The sequence below is a fragment of the Hemibagrus wyckioides genome, linkage group LG09 (genome assembly GCF_019097595.1).
Source record: "Hemibagrus wyckioides isolate EC202008001 linkage group LG09, SWU_Hwy_1.0, whole genome shotgun sequence".
Lineage (NCBI taxonomy): Eukaryota > Metazoa > Chordata > Actinopteri > Siluriformes > Bagridae > Hemibagrus > Hemibagrus wyckioides.
In genome coordinates, this window is record NC_080718.1 from 8,944,471 (window position 1) to 8,965,405 (window position 20,935).

The window sequence follows — 20,935 nt, forward strand, 5'->3', positions numbered from 1 at the left end:
TATTAAATAAATTTCAGTAAGTGTGTTCAATACTTTGTCCCTGTGTCATTCCACATTATTACACATAATGTAATTTGTGGACATCTATGGTTTGATGTAAATTTCATGTCAATAGCACCTTTTAGAGATTTATTTAGAAAATAGTGATGTATTCAATACTTATTTTACACGCTGCATATTCAATTCAATTCAATTTATTTTGTATAGTGCCTTTTACAATGAACATTGTCTCAAAGCAGCTTTACAAAAGAAGAGAAACTTCAAAAATACATTAAATCAAATTATTAAACTATTTTATCCCTGATGAGCAAGCCTGTGGCGACGGTGGCAAGAGATGATATGAGGAAGAAACCTTGAGAGGAAACAGGCTCAGAAGGGAACCCATCCTCATTTGGGTGACACTGGACAGTAAATAATGTAACTGATTAATGTCTTTTCTATTATACATTTTATCTTCCATTGCCTGATATTTGCATATAGATGTATTAAAGCAAATATTGAGCAATATAGTCAAAAAAGTTAAACAATTAATATTTGGTTGCATTTCCCTTACTTGCATAAATGCATCAAGACAGTGACCCACTGACATCAAATGGTTCCATTCTTTTGTTTTCGTTGTATTTCCAGGCTTGTACCACAGTGACTTTTAGTTGTTAGTTCTGGGGGGTTCAGACGTTCTTCTTTTCAGGAAGTAAAATGAATGTTCAGGGGTCTCTGATGATCGACACCCAGAATGTAGACTTCTGAATTCACCTGCTGCTACCATAACTGACAAGTTAAAGATGTAAGAATGACAGCATACAGGCTTCACATGTGCTTATTCTCCCAACCCTGTAAGGACTATGTCTGGAATGTTTCTAGTCACTGCTATCAAAACACAAAGCATTGATCGCTGCTCACTGACCTTTCATTTTTGTATGTTTATCGGATTCAAAACGCATGAAATTCACATGAAATGCATTTTGTGAGAGATTCAAACTTTATTGACAGATGTATTATTTATTTCATTAAATAACAGTATGCTAAACATTATAAAGTATATGGAGCAACTGAGTGAGTTGATTTATTAGAATGACAATGTTGTATAAATGGAAAAGTGTTGACAGCTGATTTGAAAGCAGGAGTCCCAATATTTGACCTACTTCTGCCCCAGTTGAGCGAGCTGTGGAGAAAAAGTACAAAAAATAAGTAAATGTGGAGTGTGTGTTACGTCTTGTATATTAGTTATGAGTTATACGAGATGTAGCATCTATTAGGTCCAGGTATAAAGGACCTCCGGTTCCAGGAGGTCAGCCTGATCAGTTTGCAGCCATATGCAGTATTCCATAAAGTGGAATAGAGACATGGCATAACTGTATCTTAGAAAAATGGTTAAGTATAGCACCTTTGTTTTAGTGTGCCTTCAGGAGAAACAGGTTCTTTCCTTTCACAAATCGTTCCAAGAGGGACCATTTAAAAAAGGTTGAACTATTAGCCCTCCAAATAACTGTTGGAAGTGGGAGTGTAATTACTTGTGCTGGTTTACCAGAGGACATAAATACTCATTTTGGTCCTCTGATAAACCAGCACAAGTAAACAGTTGTTTGTTGAGGAAGCACAAAGCCTTACACACAGAAAGCTACACTTGAATATGAGGGACAATTAAATACATATTACTACAGCTTACTGCTGTGAGTAATTTTCATGCTACCTGTGTTAGTCTAAGAATATGAAGTATTCTGATATGAAGCAGTTAAAACATTCAACAGCAACTTCTCATTAAATTCTTTGTTCATGCTTAATGCATTGTTGACGTATGCTGATGTACATTCATAATTGATGAATGTAGTGCAAGGACTTTGTACATTTGGAACGGAATAATACCTGTTTCAGGAACTGAGCTGCATTAAACAGCTCACTGCAGCCATACATCACCTTTTTCCCTTGCTTGGTCTGCAAAGAAAATCATCATTGTCCCATCATCAGCATTACATGAGCTACATTTGATAAGAAATCCATTTACAATTAAAAAAACAAAACAAAAAACATACCCTTGTGTAGTCGACAAGATTTTGATATTCTATGTAGTTACCGCCTCCAACAACAAAAACAATGGCCTGTAAACAAAAAGCAAGCTTCAGATATTAGATTAATGAAAAGTTTAATAATAAAAGAAACAAGAAACACTGTGATAACAGTAACATTCTAAGAGACAAAAATTTCTGACCATGAGTAACCACAATTTTTCAGGCTTAATCTTTAGTTTCTGAGCACATGGACAGATAAAACACCTTACTGATGATTGAGATCAGAGGAGAATGACCAGTCTGGTCTGAGCTGACATGAAGTCATAAGTAACTTAAATAATCACACTTTACAACTGTGGTGAACAGAAAAGCACCTCAGAACACACACCACATTGACGCTTGAGGCAGTGAGCCTACAACAACAGGATAGCACATCAGGTTCCACTCCTATCAGCCAAGACCAAGAATTAGAAGACTAATTAAAACAGGACAGTGAAAAAATAGAAAAAGACCGGGTGATTTGTTTTCTAATATTTAACGGTCCAGTTTGGGTGCGCCTGTGCCCATGATAGCCTCAGATACCTTTTCTTGGCTGACAGGAGTGGAACCTGATGTGTTCTCATGTTGGTGAAGCCCACTCACCACAAAGTCCAATATTTTGTGCATTCTGAGATGCTTTTTTTGCTCACTAATGTTGTAAAGAATGATTATTTGAGTTACAACATCCTTCCAGCTCAAAACAATTTTCTTCTGACCGCTCTTATCAACAAGGCACCCCCGCAGAACTGTCACCCACTGATTGTTTTTCACAACATTTTCTGTAAATCTTTTAAATATTGTCTTCTAGTAGTGGAAATGACAGATACAGTAATTCTACATAGTTTATTTGTAAAGCACCAACAAAAAGGTCAAACCTACCTCTTGAAATGGGTTCTTGTTCCTTGGAATGGAACTAGAAAGATTAAATAAACTGAGTTGATGAATTCAAATATTACTATATATATATATATATATATAGTATCTTATAAAATAAAATAATATGCTGCTCCATGGCTTGATTTTGGCAAGAGAACATGGGTAAGAAAACATACAAATTATTGCCATGAAGTTCATACAGATATGTCACTACCAAATCAGTGCAGAGAAGCACTTTCAGTACATAGGACTCTACCTTTCACTGCCACGAAGCATTTTTGGGTCAAAGTATCTGTAGTCATCTGTTTCCTACAAGATAAACACAGCAAATTATGACACACACATTAGTTCAAATCATCAGGCATAATCAGTCTTGCTTTATGTTTTCTAGGCATATATAATGGGCAATGACTTTTAAAGAATTCAGATAGTAAGACTCAGACGTCACTGTCCCATTTTGTCTGTGAAATATGAGTGAAGTGTCTCAGGGGACGGGACAATGACTTTGCTCCCCCACACTCATCCTCCCTATCGACTGAGGCCAAGCCTGTCTCCTCTCCCACAAGACCTCAGTCAGCATGGCCTGGCAGATCCCCCGCTCCCCGCACATACTTTACCACAAAAAAAGAATACTTTGCCATCAGCTCTCTGAAAGAGGAGCACCATGGTTGCTTCCAAATGGATAAATGCTCTAGATTTTTGTGCTATCAGTTTACTCCTTTGTCAGTTGATGGCTAACAATAATACCAAGTGGGGAACACTATTCATAGCTCATAGTGCTATTGGATTTTTGGATGGTCTAGGCTGAGTACATGTGTCTCTGTGATTCTCATCTGAAGAGTGAGCAGAAGCATTAGAACTTGGACACTTCGCCCCCTCTGTTTTCCCCCCAACAATAGACGTGCTGTATTGGGCTCTGATATTCAGCAGCTAAGAAAATTATAATATTTATGTGTCTGATTCAAGTGTACACTCAGGTTCTGAGACTGGAATAACATAATCTGTAGCTTTTTGAAAGAGGACCAGCAGAGGAAAGCTGCAAGTGTGGTACCTAGAGAGCCAGAATCATCTAGTTGAAAATATTTATAGATAGATTCCAATAGTGATACGTGATAAGACACAGAGTGGATGATTTAGTCCTGGTATCAGAATTAAAACATTACAAAGGTTGACCCATCAAAATTGTTCTGAAAATGTCATTCTGGGAGACTATGATATGACTTATGACTAATGACTAATATGACTCATTTGAATGGAGCTCCTAGTCTTATTACTGGAAGGTTGTTGAAAATTTGCCACATCATATCCTCTGTATACAATTCCACATTTATAAAAGATTAGCATCAATCACACCCCCGGCAGTTAGAGACACAACCTCAGCAGTTAAGAGACATTTTCAAAGGCAGACTTTTCCTTTAAAACAGTCCAACAATAACTTAAAATGAAGCAATGTGCTAAACGGGAATTTCTCTACCAACAAAAGCTCATGAGGTCCAAAAGCTTCTGGATTTAAGGAATCAGAGTGACATTATGAAAACGCAGAGCCTTCTCACCTTACTGTTTCAGTTCTGAATGACAAGTATCTATAGTATACACACTATATATGTATTAAGTAGTTGGGTTTTTGTACTCTGAGATATTTACTAAACAAAATAGATGTTATTTTAGTGTACTTATAATATGCAAATGCCAAAATGACACCATGTGAATATAAAAAAAAATAGAAAATGCCAAAATAACACCATGTGAAAGGTTCTCAGGCTACCAAACTGTAGCCTGATAAAACCTTCCACATGGTGTCATTTTGGCAATTTCTACTTTTTATATAGGTCTGAAAACAACTTTTCTGAATTGAAATGTCTTTCTATTTATATTCTCAATCACAATGTAAACTCAACACCAAAAAATGAAAATGGTTAGACCAAAAAATTTAAAATCTAGAAAACATTCAAAATCTTAATTCTGACTAAATCACCTGCTTATAAATATAACTTGCATTTAATATCATATGTTATAAATAAGACACAATAGGTTATAATAATGAAATCTCTGACCTTTATACAACACCTACTGACTGACAGGCTAGTCCAGCATATCCAAGTCATTCTAGGTTTTATATCAAACATCAGCTTAAAATATTTAAAACTCAGAAACATTGGGTGAAAACATGATTTTTAGTTATTTGTGGATGTTTGCCACCATTGAGCCATAGAAACATCTGACTGGTTTTCCCAGACTGCAAGACGTATGTTATAATTCAACTGAATGCTTCTAACAGACTCGTATTATTTTTGCACTCGGTAATCTGCACTATTTCACTAACCTTACCATTATCTTCATTATACTGTGGTTCAGATGTAAATTAACAATTTATAATTGTTATGCAACACAAAGATTTTAAAGATACTGCTACTCTAACCAGTATAATTTGGTTTAGGCAGTCTACAAACTGAAGTTATAAACGTTCTTTTAAAATATTTGGAATCTCTGGGTACTGAAGTGGTCACTTAATGTGAAATAAACAGTTACTGTTTGCATGGGTTCGTCAGACCTACTGGTACACTACAAAAGCCTTGAGCTCTGTTAATCTGAATAATTATTATCTACTTACTGTAACCCCTTCCCCTATCATCCTCTCTTCCCACTCTCTGCAGGTGTTCCCTGGCTTACATTAACAGAAATGATCAGATTGCATGGAAAGGACTCTGTGCTTTGACTCTTTCTGTGCTCTAAGCCCGGTCTCTGTGCTTTAAGCACCTTTAATGTTTGTTTTAAGATTTTTTGGAACTGTATGTGATTAAATAAGTATTCACCACTGGTGATATGAAATAGTTAAAGTTCCTAGAATGTGGTAGAGAGCAAATTAAAAGCATCATGAATAAAGGAGCTTGATAATACTCCACATGATTCAGATACAGTGGACAATAAAAAATGCGCAAAAAATTATGTAGCTTTTGAACGCATGCCGAAGGCAACGTTGATATCACGGGTTGACTCTTTTGATTTAAAAAAATCGTAAAATTCGTAAAAACTCGCTTTGGTTGGCTTCGCTTGGCTTTCCACTGATGCAAACAAGTTTTGAACGGCTCCCGGACGAACACACAACTTAGTCAGCGCTCGTTTCGTTTGTATGCCAAACTTTATATGCAGAGGTTCCACAGTACCTCATTAATCCCAGTCTGGGGTAAAGGACAATGACTGTAATCATAGTGACAACCTTACACTGAAATGCCTCAAATAAAAATCTAAATGTGTTAGAATGTGAACAAAAAACGTCTGTTCAACAAATGAAGACTTTTTTCCATATTTCTGTTTAAATTAAACCTAGTTTTATAATAAAAATAGTTTGTACCTTGAATCTAATTGTCTAACTATTATCTAATAAAAATGTTAGATATAGTGATTGTGTCAAATCTCAATGTAACCACAAAATGTAATAAATGTTAATAGGAGGATTACTTATTTTATCTTATTTTACTAATTTTATGTAACATCATAAAGAGGCAGCCTGCCAGATATACAATTTATTAGCATTATCAAATAAGGTACAGTGGAGATCTTTATGAAAACATACCCCCAAACCATGATTTACTTTACCTTTCACTGACATCTTTACGCACTTTGGGTTCAGTCATTTCTGTTTGATGATGAACATAATGTTTCCCTTAAAGCTTAAATAAATCAAACTTGCTCTCATCACTGAAATGAACTTTGCAAGAGTTCTCCTCTGTCTGGGGATGTTTTCTGCAACAGGAACTGGGCCTCTTATACAGCTACATGGCAGGGTGAATGCAAACCTCCTTTGCCAACATACAGTTCCTTCTCTGTGAGCATCTTCCAATCAGCCTGCAATTTTCATGCAAGACAATACCCTCTGTCACACTGCAAAATGGGTAAAGCAGTGGCCAATGAGAAACTAGTGATGTCCTGTGGCCATTCAAAGCAAGAGCCTCTACACTTCCTAAAAATGACAGCTGTTACACCTCAAAATTTTTAGTTGCACTCTTCTTTCATGCTACAATGGTTTACATGCTACATACATTTTTTGTTAAAGTGCCTCAGTTATTCTGTAAAACATGCAAGTAGAACAGTGGTATACCCACAGCTAATATTACTTAAAATTTTGAACAACAGTTTAGATGAATTCAAATGTTTATAAATTGTTCTCTAATTTTGAGAGAAATAACTTACCGGATTTGATTTCATGTCCATCAGGTTGTCCAAGATCCGAGTTACCGGCAAATTCTGTATAAAAAATATGGAGTAAAAAGATAAAGAAAAATACTAATATTTAACCACCTGCCTTCAAAAATATGCTAGTAAAACTCACTAAGCTAACCTGTCCCTAGATGTGAATGTGTGTATGCATTGTGAGCTGCAAGGAAATGGTATCTATGAACTAAAACCTAAAAGTTCTGTTGGCTTCAATTTAGCTCCACAGAGTCCACATTTTGGAAACGTGGATGGGCAATGGGCAAGTGGCCAATGGAAAAGTGCAGTTCTCTTTCAGGCATTTGTTTTGATATCTCACAATGGGGATATGCCTCTTGGCGAAGTCCTCAGAAGCCCTTATTTCAATATGCCAACTCTAGTTGACTTAAAGTCAGGTGTCAGGGCAGAGGTCCTCCTCCCTCATAGTTAAGGGACGACACACAAGGCACCACATCATTCAAATCTTTTTGTTTAATCAGAACACCCTACCTTTATAGATACTACCTTGGATATTTGGCTAAACACATCAAACTAGCAACTCAACTTCCAGGTGCTAACTTGCCTCATTTTTTCCCGCTATAGCAGGTTTTTTATGGTCCCACACCAAAGACAGAGAAAGATGCCTCCCTCTTCAGTGTGCTCATGCAGCAACAAAATCTCAGGCACAAACACTTTGTGCAAAACACTGAGCCTCCCATGCAGACTAGCAATTAGTTTGTCAGAACACAACCCACTGCTGGGAACCATTTGCTGATGGGCGCAGAGGTTGTAGAGACAACAACTTGTGCATGCTGGGGAGGACAAGCTTCAAAATGACCAAGAAACACTATCAAAAATATATGAGGTATCCCAACATGGAGACTGGAAGGAGCACCGGCATCTTAGTTAGGCTAAGACGAGGATCTAGTAGACCTCCAACTCCCTAGTTTTGATCTAGCAAACATCCAGTTATTCCTTGACAACAAACACTGTGAGCTGAGACTGCAGATTCTCTTCAGAGAAAAACAAGAGATTGCAATTTAATATGCCAGAAACTTGGCCAATGGGGGACATTCCAGAAAGCCATCAAGCTTGAAGGGTTTTTCCATACTGACTTAAAAGAATACTCTGTTAAGAGCAAAGAAAGGGGAGTGCTATGATCAACACTTGGTGCAGTCACCAGAATGTACTAACACTCAAGACCTTTTGTTCTCCCAATATGGAACACATTATGTGCCAGCCACTCTGGCTACCTAGGAGTTTACAGCAGTTATTATACTAACTGTTTACATCCCACCATAAGCAGGTACCAATGTGGCACTTAAGATATTGTTTAAGGGGGATGAACAGGACACTGCACACCCAGTGACCACCCTTACATTTGCTGAGAATTTCAACAAAGCAACTTTGCATAAAATACTACCAAAACACCCCAAACAACACACCACAAGAACGAATATTTGCTTCCCCATCCTGGAATTGGAAAGTGACATATTCAAAGAAGTCTACGCATAGATACTATGCATGAGATTCTGCACTCATGTTATCAAAGAACTAGAGTTAATTTCAAAACCTAGAAAACCACTAGGGTTTTTTCACTATTGCAAAAGCACCAAAAACCTGCTGACTGTATTGAGGCCATGAACATGACCACACAAAGTGCTGACTTAGCACAGGCAAAGAGTGTTCTGTACCTCCACAGTGAAGGTGCCACTTCCCTAGATCTTGACATTGTGTGTCTGTTATTAAATTAGCTCTCAGTGAGGCTAGCTCTGGAAGAGAGTCTGTGCTAGGTGGAGAAGAACTTGAGGGGCAGGTGGAAAACCTTCAGTTCCAGCCGGTTGATATGCTTGATAATCCTTGCTGATTATATCTCTCTACTGGGGCACCACTTTCAAGAAGAACCCTTCTGATAACAATAATGTGACAATTTTGAGGGATAGCTCTTTTTTTGCAGAAAGTCGGGAGAATCTGACACAAATGAAGAGAAATGAGAAGAGGAAAGAATCAAAACCAATAGCTGGGTAAACGCAGAAATCCTGCTAATTTAGCACATTAGCATGGTATGAGAGGAGCAGAAAATAGAAAGACTGATATATGGAGGTTATATATTCTGCAAACTGCATCATGTCAGTATGTGGCTGGAGTTTATGTGTGCACATGCATAAAAGAAGATATCCAGGTTATTTTCACTGCAAGTGGGGTTAGGAAGGGTGAAAAAAACCACAATATCATGGTTGGTTGGTATCAATAGCCTGCAACCCAACAATATCAACATACATTTTCATTTTTGGTGTACACTGCAGATTATTTGTGGTTAACAAAGGCCTTAAAACAAATTATATTGAACTATTGTGGAAATGAGCACAAGAGCACCACCAGCAGTCATAAGAAAAACACACAGTGATGTGAAGTGACACCGTGTGCCACAGCCTACAGCCCATCACTGACAGTCATGATGTGATCTCTATTTGATTTGCTTTAATATTTTTCAGCTGGTTTGGTTGACACATCCTTAACATGTCATCAGCATGAAAAAGATTAGGAGCCGTTGGTATAAACAAAGCTACACAGTGCTAGTTCACTCACATATGGTTATATTTTTGTCTAGGAGTTGAAAGCTATTTGAGAAACTGACGGATTACCCCCTTGACAACAGTGGGCTTATACTCACATGCTGTTTCAAGACCAGGTTCTTCACACCTTCCATGACAAATTGTGAGCCAGTGTTCATGACTCTAGAAAAAAGGCTGAAAAATAACATACAGGCTACTTTAAATCTATGCATCTAAAACATGACTTAATTGATTTAATATAAATGATATAACTTGATAAAGCTTCATACCCCATTGGCTTCACTCCACTGTTACCATAATTGGCTGGTGCAGCAGCCATCTTTGTGAAAGCTCTGAAAAAGTAGATTATAAGTAGAGAAGTTGCAATACTACTGTTCTTATATTTTTCTTGTTGAATTCGCTGCAGTTATTGTAAAAATGTGATACATAATTATGTGTTGCCTGACACTAGCAAGAACTCACTTCCACTGCTTTATGTAGCTCAAGGGGTAGAGGTCACAGCCAGCATCGGTCAAAGCCTTCTTATATTGTTCAAGGTCACCCTGCAAGGAACAAAGTGTATGAGATTTAAAAAATATTTATTCAACATTTTTAAATCAGGAAACTGATTAGAATCTTAAAGGCTATTGCCAAAGTAACAACAGCTATGGTTTTGACCTAGATTAATAGTCTTTAAGGTTCTGTCAGCACCCTGCTGTATGAAGGATGAAGATAAACCCCCAACCCTTTTAGAAACATTTTAGTTTACACCACATCAACAAGAAAACCATTTTGATTTCACCAACATCATTACTTACACAGAAGGCAAACAAAAAATGGCAGAGTTTGAGCAAAGTGCCAAAAACAATGAGCTTCAGAGAGATACAGATGAAAGGAAGGATACCAGAAAATGTGGGACAAGATTTCCTGCTCAACTTTGGCTGTTTGTCCTATAAACACAACATCCCCTTTTGAAGACGACATTCTAAAGTAGCCTGCATTGATCAACATGATAATCATGGACAGCAGGGGTCTCTACCCATAGTGCTGGCCAGAATACTTCCTAAGCTCTAGGGGTAATCTGTGGTCAATGTTGTGGAGGCAGAGTCTGGACACTGCCCAGTCTAGGGTCAGGAGCTCTTGGCTCCTGCCACTACCTCTGAAGACTGGAGAGAAGTCACACTATCATACTTCTGTCCGGGTGAGTAACATCCAGCAGAAGAGGCCTTGCCATGAGTAGAACAATCCTGCATTATTGGCTACAAGAGTAATAAAGCCTGGCTATGACATCAAAGGGTGTCAGTGTTCCTCAAACCTGAACCAAAGAACAACAAGGCTTTTGAGCAGGATCTGAAAATAGGTTTTAAGAACACAGAAATGGTATCGCATGGAGCACACATACTGTGTTTGGCTTGGTTCTGTGTTACACATAGGCACCCATGCATCTACCGCTAATTACAATAAATCTTTTACCGAAAGTGCACACCAGGAGAGCCTACCACAAGCCATCTTTAAAAAACACTGTGCTGCTGTGGGCCCAAACAATCTAGGGAGACTGGAGGATAAGAAGTATGTAATTTTACCTCAGATGGAGGCTGCTGGGAGGTGATATAGTAGATCAGGAAAAGTCTCATCTTATCCTCTGGTGTTCCAGCTACCAACAAAAATTAAAAATCCATCATTAAAGGTTTCCTGTCCAGTAATAATTCACAAGATTTATTTTAAGAGCTGAATGGACTGTGAGAGGAAAGCAGGATTTTTCCCAAAACAGCCAATAAAAACTTTATACGCAGAAAAATGGAGCTCTCTATAGTTTACAAATTGGCAAACTACATAATTATTATTATGGTTATGCTAGTTAAAAGGCTCCTGCATATATCAGTATAAATCATATCATAAACCTATATCATACCTGTATATATCACAAACCTATGAATTTAAAGAGCCTGGGAAGATCAATATAAGTCTTCAAAAACCTCAAAAAACTCAACAGTGACAAAAGGAAAAATACATCCTATACTCAGCTAGCATCAGTGAACACCTTAAAAGCTTCTGCTCACGAACAGATACTTTTTGCAGATGAAAACAGGGGAAAATGAAGATAGATTCATTTTCTATTACGGGGTTTAATGCCCAAGTTACTTAATCGTTTGGTTTTATTTGACCTCATATAATTATTCTTTGAAGAACACATCTATAAGCAGTTATAATTTATAAGGAAACCACAGCCAAAACAAGATTAGTAGGTAGGATAGGCCTATTGCTTAACGTAAAAGAAGCTCACCATCAGGGTCACTGATAATGTCCAGCAGAGATTTATCCAGAGTGGACTTGCTCATTAGCTTCTCCTCATACTCAAAGTATACATCCAGTTTGCGAGACTACAGACAGAACATAAATATCAGTCAGTAGTCACATATATAAATGAAACTGAAACACCTACATTTGCAGCCAATACAGCATCAGTTTGTCTTGGGAAACATTTTCTCTTGTATAATACTCACCTTAATGTGGTCCAAAACCGCTGTAGCAACATTGGTGTGGAGGTCAATCAGTCTCTTTTTCTCTAAAAGCTCAGGAAGAGAACTGATTGGGGACAGAAATTGTTGGTTACACAAGAATACAGATATTAGAGGCCACATTAGGTCTGATTAGGTCTGTCTTTGTTATATGAATTGTATAACATTACCATACAGAACAAGGTAAATTTTATACTTATTAGGTATGGATTAATCCTTTTATCCAGTAGAGTAAATCAAGCTTTTTTGGAGTGGAACTTCTCATTGTCTCACCTGACAGCTGAGGTAAGTTTGGCAGTGTTATCTGACAACATGCTAATGGCTCCCTCATCTTCCCCTTCTAAGCCCTTCAGAGAAAACCAAAATATCAGTGGTGTTGTCGGAACTCGACAATAAATTCAATGGCGAAACATTCAATGGCGAAACAATCCATGTACTAACTGGAGTAACTGCTTAAGAAGCAACTTCTTTGTACCTACCATGATGCTCTTGAGACGTTTAACTTCATCCTCCTGGGCTCTGTATGTATCCAACTCCTCCTGCACCGATTCTGCAACCTCAGGGAATGGGCTGAAACAATGAACATGAGTGTGCTCAGCACATAAAGCCAAGGATATTTTTCAGAAGAGATAAAATTGGTTAATTAAAGGTAATGAAGCAAAAGATTTTTGAGTAAAATCTCAACTTATGCTGACACACTAAAACAAACTCATTAAAATCACAGTTTGGGACCTATCTGTTTAAATTTACCTTAACCTATTACAGCTCATACAGCAGAGATTACTTATATATTTTTAATATATATTTATATATATTGCCAGCATACCAGCATATTACAGCAAGATTTAAGAACATTAGTTACACACCTTCCTTTGTGCTTCTGCCAAAATTTGTCTGCAGCAGTGAGATCGTAGCTCTTTATGTTCTTTTTTTTGGGCCGTGCCCCAGCTGGGCTAACTTCTGATCCTGCAGATTCCTCCAGACTGACCCTGTTCAGATGGAAGTCCTGATACACATGCACACAAGCTATGTTACATGGCATTAATCTTGCATGTTATGCATAAGCATAATGTCAAAGGGCATTTAGATACTAGAAAAAATGCAAATGCTGATTTTTCCCTGCTCACATATCTTGTCATATAATAATATTTAATGTTAGATAAAGATCATCATACGCTAAAAACGTGTTCACACATGACAGCTCTCATCATGTGTTATAATATTTTCAACACATCAATTCATGACAATGACAACACCATGGGCAAAAAATGCCACCTTCATTATCCTTCATTATAACTTTAACAGTTCTGTCCAGACCTGGAGACATATCCCGTTAAGTGTTTTTTTGAAAGATTCTGAAAAAAAATCAAGTATTTATGTTCTTTGGCGCACACCAACAGCTTGGTGCTTATATTCCAAGCTCAATGAAATATTTTTTTCATACAAATGATAACTGCAAATGGCAATAGCTTCATCTTTCCATATGGCTTGGAAGAAATTGCATTTTCCATTTTGGGAGGAAAAAATAGATAGAGAACCTGGCAGACTTGTTTGAACAAACTAATGGTATTATGCTAATGATGGATACTATGAGTTTCTTTGACATCTTTGCTTACCAAGACGTCATGAATGAGAGCTTGGTAGGTCCATGTGTGATGGAGTGGGGTAGCAAGATCCAGGTTGCGGTCGGCAAGAACAAATAACGGCCTCTGGAAACTACGAGAATTGAAGTGCAGACAGAAAAGAAGAGGGACAAAAAAATGGTGCAAAAAATGGAATGAGAAAATAGCAAATGATTAATCTGTCCTTCTCTGGGCTTCAGTTCTTTGGTTCAGCAGTAAATGCAATCTCTACAGGATCTTTCTCTGAGCTTCAAAAGGTTGGGAGCTGGGTAGGATGGATTGCACTTTTATTTCTATTTAATTTTAGGGTATACTAAAACTCCAATGAGTGAATGTGGCCAAAGAAAAATCTAGCTGGATTTCTGGAGTTTCTTTGGGGATTATCCCCTAGACAATAAATTATTTACTTAAAGGTAATTGAATGAATACACTTGTCATGCACGTTTTTGTGTAGGTGTGTGTGTGTGTCTCACCTAAATTGTCCTGTGCCCATGCTATCACCAGTAAACAAGCTGTTACGAGCATCTCGCAAATTCTCTCTCAGTTTCTTGTCAAGTTTCTGCAAAAACAATAAAGAGAGTAATGTTCAAAGTAGTTTATAGATCCACAGCCACTGCATACAGGCAGCATTTAATAGCCAAAATAAATTCTAAGTTGAAGACCCATAAAAATGAGTCTTTATTCAGGGGTACAGAGAAGACAAAGATTCCTCAGACCAGCTTTCATGGCTTGAAAGGTGAGACAGCAGCTTACCACAGCTACCATTTCAGCTGCGTTTCCTCTTGGACATCTGATTATTGGAACAGCACCTAGGGAAACAGGAAATCCCAATCACTTGCCAAAAGGAGGGCACATTAGGCTTTGCACACTTTTTCCAAGGCACACAAGAATGTTCCAGGGGCTGATTTATTTTTGCATTTCAAATGTAGAGATAATAGTGAAATCACTTCAAAAGTAAACTAAACTTATTTCCATTTTCCATTATTTAACAATGATACCATCTTTAAAATATCTTTGGTAAAAAATTGCCTTCATATAATAATAATAATAATAATAATAGTAATAATAATAAACCATTTAGCAGTATAAAACACGTTAATCAGAGACATACGTCATATACACCTATTACATTTCATACCTTTTACTGGTAAATGTGACATTTTATCACAGAGTAGAAATGGTGTTAGTTAATATTTATTAATAACAAAAAAATCCAATTATACCCAATTATACCTTCCCTGCAACTTTTTTTTTCAGTTAGACCCTCACCCATTTAGGATTCCTGAGTCTTTTTTTTAATCCAAAAAACAAAACTGCACAGTTGTACATGAACTAATATTTCTGTTAGGAACGATTAGCAAAATAACAGTATACAAGTTGTTTAGCATAGTTATAATAAAGTCTATGTAATTTAGTAATAAAACATCTGTGCATTAGTGTAGATCTCTAACCCAATGTAAAGAAAATCCCAACATTTATTTATTCAATATTTATACATAGACTGATTTGATAAATTAAATCACAATTATGAAAAGTGTTTTGATAGATGAAATCATAGCTTAATGGTGTTTTTTCAAAGTATAAATATACACATAGTCTTTGCAATATATAAGTACTATTTACCAAGAGTGACAAAGAAGCAGAAGAGACTGTCAACAATGGTGTCCATTATAGCCTCCATATCGGTGTCCATAATATCCGGTTTATTGATTGCTGAAAGAAGGTCAGTAGTTTTGTCAGCCTCTAGTGAAACACTTTCATTTGCTTAAAGGTGAAATGTGCAGGTTGAACTTGTATCTGAAAGGTATTCTTGAAAGGTAATTAATGCTCTACAACAGCACAGCTCTGACATTAGTGCCAGCTAACATGGCAAATTACAGGTATGCTCTTTCTAATTTATTACTGTTTCACTAGTAACAGCTTCACACAGACATGTACAGCAAATGCGTCATATCCATTACCTAGAAAATACATTATCTAAAAAAAAAAATCACAAAAACATGCTTCTGCATTATTTATATGTAAACAATTTATCAAAATTATGACTCATGATTATGTTGAAATAATATCTCACAGTTTTGTCGTTTGATGATTTGCTATAGGTTCTCAATGGGAATCAGATGAAAATGCTAGTCACTTTATCACTCGCTCATTTTTGAAGCTTTTATCACATACTCTTTTGCCTTCTTGTCAGCATGTGCTTGCCTTCAATGGAGGTCAAATATCTGGCTTTACACATTTTGCAGAGTGGCAGAGTATCCTGCACTACATGTGTATGTGCAATAATCAATTCAATATTTTTTTTTACATAAAGTAGTTGTTGCCAAAATTCCTTGACAACACATTCCTAAATTACATGCATTATGAGAGAAAAGAAAAATCCCTTTTGCATAAGTTTGACAAAGTTTAAAGACATTGCTTTAAAAATGTCTATAAGACATATTTGATATATGATGATAAATATTTTCAAATCATTTAAAATTTATTCAAGACAAATTGAAGGTGTCTTATGAAATTTACTATGAGCACTGTCTTATATTGACCTTAGCCTGGAGGTCATGCCATACAAAGGTATATGTAATGCAATCTAACAAAATCATACAGGTAACAAAATCTGATTACAGAAGAACAGAGCAGTGTGTACATATATGTCTAGCATACAGCTCACCGTGATAGGATATCTGTTCTTTGTTTTGATTGCAGAGGACAAACATGTCATCTTCTAGTGTTATGAAGTTCAAATACTGATCAAACACCTACAGAAAAACAAAAACAATAGAACGTGTTCTGTACATCAAGGCACTCCCACTCCTGAAATCTCAAACCAGATATAACAGCTGGAATAACCAGCTGGAATGTTTACATTTACATGCTTATTATAACATGCTATTGTTTTTTGGTAATGGCTAAATCACAGGAACTTTTCTTCACATAATATACACCCAATAAACAAAGCAGCAGATTAAATCATATTATTAAAAAAAAACAAAAAAACTGTATGATAATTGAGATGGTAAAGTTTGGAGGTATTTATTTAACATTTATGGAGAGAGACACTTAAGGCACAATGGGAAACGCTTCAGGACAGAGGACTCTTGTTTCTTGGCAATATAATAAAACACTTTTTTGTCTTTTAACTTTAAAGAGAAAAAATAAAGACTGGTGAGGGAAAGAATAGCTGCTATAACTTAAGTGATAATAGGAACCATCATATTTTGCACTATATCGTGATTATGACATCATATGCAACTATAAATTGTTGACAATACGATGCATCATTTATTTATTTATGTAAAATTAAAATATAATTCCCTGGCAGATTTCTGTGGTATAAGAGGAATAAATCATATTTAAAATAAGGATACTTTTTATGTGTTTGGTTGAATTTATTAGAGGCACCGGATAATGCTGTGGTTGATACTACAAATAAATGGTACTCAATCTTATTCAAAAACGGCCAGTGCGGGTTCAAGCCTTCATTCTGACGTATCTGATTTCACTTGTCATTCAGTTTATATTAGTCTCCAGTCGACTAACAAGTGTGTCTCCAATTTAGCTGTAATTAAAGCCTGCAGCCACATATTTTGTGGATAAGACTGAAGATCCCTGCTATACACTGTTGATATTCTTTTTTGCTAATTTTTTTCATGCACCACTTAATAAGAGTTACCAAATTAATAGTGGTGTTGAAAACGGGGATTCAACTGTGTCAACAACGGCTTATTAACAATTACAGGAAATAAACAAAAATTGTTGCATTTAGCAGAAAGAGCTGTCATACAGTAGTCATAAGTATAAGTAAGTGTGCAAATGAAATATTTATAAGCAAATATAATCAAATTAAACATTTTTCACATTAAAAAAAAAATCGCATAAAGAACAGTAAACAAAGCTGATATTTAGTGTGACAATCCATTGCTTTTTTTAAAAAAGACATCAGTAGTTTCAGTGTTAAATAGAAACTGGACATCTTGGATAATCTGGCACAGTTATTTTGGAGACTTTGACTTTTACATTGGCTTTTTTATGCATGCAAAACCCAGCAGCATTCATCAGAAGTCAATAAATACATATATACCAAAATTTGCACTAAGAAAGGGGGCCTAAGACTTGTGCACAGCACTGAAATTACTGGACAGACACTGGAGTAATAGTACAACCTTATTTGACTTACTTTGGTCACCTGATTTACAGCATTTGCTGCAAGAGCTGCACTTGCTATGTCTTCCAGTTTGCTTCTGGAGATTGCAGAGATGAAGTTCAGGTAGTACGACTCATAGAGTTGGTTTCGCAGGTCCTGCAAGTTTTAAAGTAATTGAAACAAAGTCAGTAAATGTTTCATGTACATTCAAAGATAGCAACCAAAGGTTTCAAGCCTTGGTGTGTGCTAAAGATTCTGGTTCTGAAGTTTGGCATCCACAATGGACCAATTTAAAAATTATTTAACCTTATAGTTATAATAATAATGTTTACTTGACATATCCTGTCTATGTTCTCCTCTGTGGGCATCACAAAATAAATGGCAGGAACATCTGGAATAGGATCTCTGTCTGAGTGTAATAATCTGGAAAACAAAGCAAAAAAGACACTCAGAACTATCAGAGTGATCAAAGATAAAAGTCTGTAGAACTTTTATTTTATTTTATAGCATTATTTGAGCTTCTTACAGGTGGAGAGTGATTCCCATGTCTCTTAACTCTTTCACAGAGAGAAGGGGAGAGATGATATCTTGACCAAAGCGATCATATATAAGTACCTGAACAAATAAACAAGCAGCAGTTAAATATAAAACATGCTACTCCTGTAATTTTCCATAATTAACAAGGATTATATAGTATGTAGAGAGCAGGAGTAAAATCCCTTACCTTCCACACTGGTTCAGCTGCAGTGTTTTTTAAAGGTGGTGCATTAAAGTTTAACATGCGCTTCAAGGCAGCTAAGGAAAGAATAGTACCATAATTAATTATTAAATCAACGACAATTATTTTACTATAAACTGCATATTGAAGAACGTATAGTTATTTAATATAACAAAAGAAAATTCCTGAACATTCTAAAGCAATTTGTCTTTCTTAACCATTCATTCATCAGTAAACTCTTTATCCTGGTCAGGACAATGGTTGATCATGAGCCTACTCTGGGATCCCTGAGTGAAAGGCAGGGGAATTTCAAAGAGGCACCAGTCCATTATAGGACCTCACATGCACATTTTCACATTCTTTCACATTTAGGGACAATTTAATTTAGGCAAAACAATTACTTGAATTTTGGACAGGGGAGGAACTGGAGAACACAGACGAAATCCACACCAAGATCCACGTGAAATGGCATAGAAACATTAAGTCAAATATTAACCCCTCGGGATCAAACCAGGGACTAACAAAGCTACCTACTGCACCCCCATGCCACCCCTATTCTTATTCGGCTTGGCAAATAGAAGTCAAGTGAAGAAGCTTTTATTGTCATTTCAACCACATATAGCTGACACAGTACATAGAAAAATGAAACAAGGACCCTGGTGCTACATAAACAACATACAACAAACAGAACAACACAGAGCTAGGACAGAAGTTTGTCTTAGCTACACAAAGTGCAACTAGGTGCAAACAGTGCAAAGACAAGACAAGATTATATTAAACTGCAGCAGAAAATTCTGATGTGCTTCAAAGACCTCTAGATATGTGTAGTGGTGACTAATTTTTAGTTACCCACCAGGGGGTCAGTTCTTAGTGTTTGTCTTACAGGTTTATCACTATATACTGTGTATATTCATGAACTAGATCTTACAGATAAGATATTTCATTCCGAAAGGAAGCTAATGTTTATTTGTTGCAGTTAAACTCGTCGGGAATGAAGAAAAGCAGATTTCACGCGTCTTTCCATATCTTCCAAATATTGTTCCCGGAAATTGCTCCGTTTTATGAAATACGTCACATATCCTGTGGGTTACATATTGCAGCTGCGTCTTTACAGTCCTGTCGTAATTCAGTCTTCTTCATCTTCATAGCTAATAGTCAGATTGTTATTTAAAATCCAGGAGATTTTGGAATACGTGTAAAATACCGAAGAAATCAACGAGTCTCAGATGTTTTGATTAGCAAGCTAGCCAAACCTGTAACACTGAAGTGAATATATCCATACTACTACGTGTGTTTTAAGCACTTTTTAGGAATCAGCAGCAGTTAGCTCGTTGAAAGCGCAAAACTATTTTAACATTTTAGGAAGTCGGTAGCTTATTATAAGTCGGCTATGCATTTAGCAACCTGACCAGAATGGTAGCTGGCTGAGGAACTCGAAAGTACAACACGCTAGATTTATTGATAGTTATAAAAGGCTTCGGAGGTTCATTTTAAATACAAGTTCCTTAGGCTAAATATCATAAACGCTATACACTTTCTAAAATATTTAACCAAGAAATTAACAGACCTGTCTGTTTTTCCCGGATGGAGGCCGCCATCTTTACTATTTATGCCCTGACAGGTTGGTGGGTGACGTGGCAACTAGGCACGCGCGCACAGCGTCATCTAACGGCCGCGCTGCTGCTAGTCAAACAAAGTTAAAGAAATAACTCTGAAACTTCTTCATAGCCAAAATCCAGCGCATCTGACCTGAGTGTTCATAACACAAGTGACTCTTTCTGGATTTTATATTGATGAGCTTTTAAGACTGCTTCTTGTTGTTCCCATCATGAACACACTCCTTTACCATAGTGAAATATGTGTGTAACCGTGAAGTGTCAGAATGGTTGATTTACATGATGCTATTGTGTGCTGAAATACTTTTACATTTAGATGGAAAACAGAGCAATACCAGAACCAATTTGTGCTGAACCATCAAAATCAACTCATGCTTCATGACCTAGAGTTGATACTGACCTTTTAGCTCGTGTGAATAGTTGTGGTAGATAAAATGCATACACAACATATATTATGCATATAATATATACAAAAATATTATACAGTGACAATTGTTTCTATCACTACCACTTATTATTATTACTGCTGCCTAACAACTTAAGCTTTATAGCATAATTGCCAGGAATGCGTAATTCCATCCACATTTATCTCATTGATCATTAGGTTGTCGTATTTGGCCATCATCCTCAGCAGCAAGTGGTTTTTGAAAAC

The 20,935-nt window shown here is 36.5% G+C and overlaps 1 protein-coding gene across 1 annotated transcript; it reads right to left on the bottom strand.

Moving 5' to 3' along the window:
* Nucleotides 1–956: 956 nt before the first annotated feature.
* scfd1 (sec1 family domain containing 1) lies at nucleotides 957–20,319 on the bottom strand. Its single transcript, XM_058399721.1, has 25 exons — nucleotides 20,235–20,319; nucleotides 18,674–18,744; nucleotides 18,476–18,564; nucleotides 18,282–18,372; nucleotides 17,983–18,105; nucleotides 16,477–16,564; nucleotides 15,432–15,521; nucleotides 14,562–14,617; nucleotides 14,282–14,367; nucleotides 13,803–13,902; nucleotides 13,053–13,192; nucleotides 12,666–12,756; nucleotides 12,460–12,533; nucleotides 12,172–12,253; nucleotides 11,952–12,048; nucleotides 11,251–11,321; nucleotides 10,151–10,230; nucleotides 9,958–10,020; nucleotides 9,787–9,862; nucleotides 7,113–7,166; nucleotides 3,178–3,230; nucleotides 2,925–2,958; nucleotides 2,031–2,096; nucleotides 1,864–1,932; nucleotides 957–1,162 (listed from the first exon to the last, which is right to left on the bottom strand). The coding sequence occupies exons 1-25, from the start codon at nucleotides 20,263–20,265 to the stop codon at nucleotides 1,139–1,141; spliced, it is 1,899 nt and encodes a 632-aa protein (XP_058255704.1). The 5' UTR covers nucleotides 20,266–20,319; the 3' UTR covers nucleotides 957–1,138.
* Between the last annotated feature and the right edge of the window lie 616 nt (nucleotides 20,320–20,935).

Excerpts from the sequence above, each read along its gene's own strand:
- scfd1 (XM_058399721.1), bottom strand. The coding sequence starts at position 20,265 with ATGGCGGCCTCCATCCGGGAAAAACAGACAG. Across the intron at positions 14,618-15,431 it reads CTGCTTCTTTGTCACTCTTG|GTGCTGTTCCAATAATCAGA; the intron begins GTAAATAGTACT and ends CTGTTTCCCTAG. Across the intron at positions 1,933-2,030 it reads ATCTTGTCGACTACACAAGG|ACCAAGCAAGGGAAAAAGGT; the intron begins GTATGTTTTTTG and ends TTTTCTTTGCAG.